General features: G+C 59.5%; 1 protein-coding gene across 1 annotated transcript in view; it reads left to right on the top strand.

Annotated features, from left to right (window-relative positions):
- Nucleotides 1-560, top strand: part of EMH_0079850 (mRNA decapping enzyme, putative) — a gene marked incomplete at both ends in the record, with an annotated part of 2,490 nt that extends 1,930 nt beyond the window's left edge. The window contains one exon of the mRNA XM_013500185.1: nt 243-560. Coding sequence (XP_013355639.1) covers nt 243-560 — 318 coding nt within the window. The remainder of the gene's footprint in view (nt 1-242) is intronic.
- Nucleotides 561-661: the final 101 nt, after the last annotated feature.

The following is a 661-nucleotide window of genomic DNA, read 5'->3' as shown; positions in this document are numbered from 1 at the left end:
GATCACTGTGGGGCACCACTTCCCTCACCCAGCTAGCTAGCTAGCTAGAGCTGGCTAGCTAGCTAGCTAGCTAGCTAGCTGGCTAGCTAGCTAGCTAGCTAGGTAGCTAGCTAGGTAGCCGCCACATAGTAAGGCATGAGCCTCAGACCTCTTGCTATGTATATTTATGCTGCCCGCTTGCTGCTGTTGCTGCTGCTGCTGCTGCTGCTGCTGTTGCTGCTGCTGCTGTGTTTTGTTTTCAGCGGGATGTATCGGGGGGCGCAGCAGCGCGCGAAAGAGCTGCCACAGCAGAAGCAGCAGCAGCAGCAGCAGCAGCAACAGCAGCAGCAGCAAAGCGGGAAGAGGAAACCCTAGTGGTGTCGCGTGCTGCTCTTAAGAAGGCGATTGCTGCTGCGCTGCAGAGCGATGAGTTCGAGGACCTCGTGTGGCGGCAGCTGCAGCAGCAGCAGCAGCAGCAGCAACAGCAGCAGAAGCAGCAGCAGCAACCGCGACAGCAGGAACAATCTCTCTATCAAAAGCTTAGCAGCAACAAACGGAGAGATGCTGCTGCTCCTCCTTGAGGGGCCCCCAAACCGTGGCAGCTAAACCCCTCAATCTCCCCTCTAAAGGGGGCCCCTACCAAGGGGGCCCCCAGGGGGGCCCCCTACCAGGGGGGCCCCCC

The sequence above is a fragment of the Eimeria mitis genome, genomic scaffold (genome assembly GCF_000499745.2).
Source record: "Eimeria mitis Houghton genomic scaffold, Emh_scaff5103, whole genome shotgun sequence".
Lineage (NCBI taxonomy): Eukaryota > Apicomplexa > Conoidasida > Eucoccidiorida > Eimeriidae > Eimeria > Eimeria mitis.
This window is presented reverse-complemented; position numbering and strand designations above follow the sequence as displayed.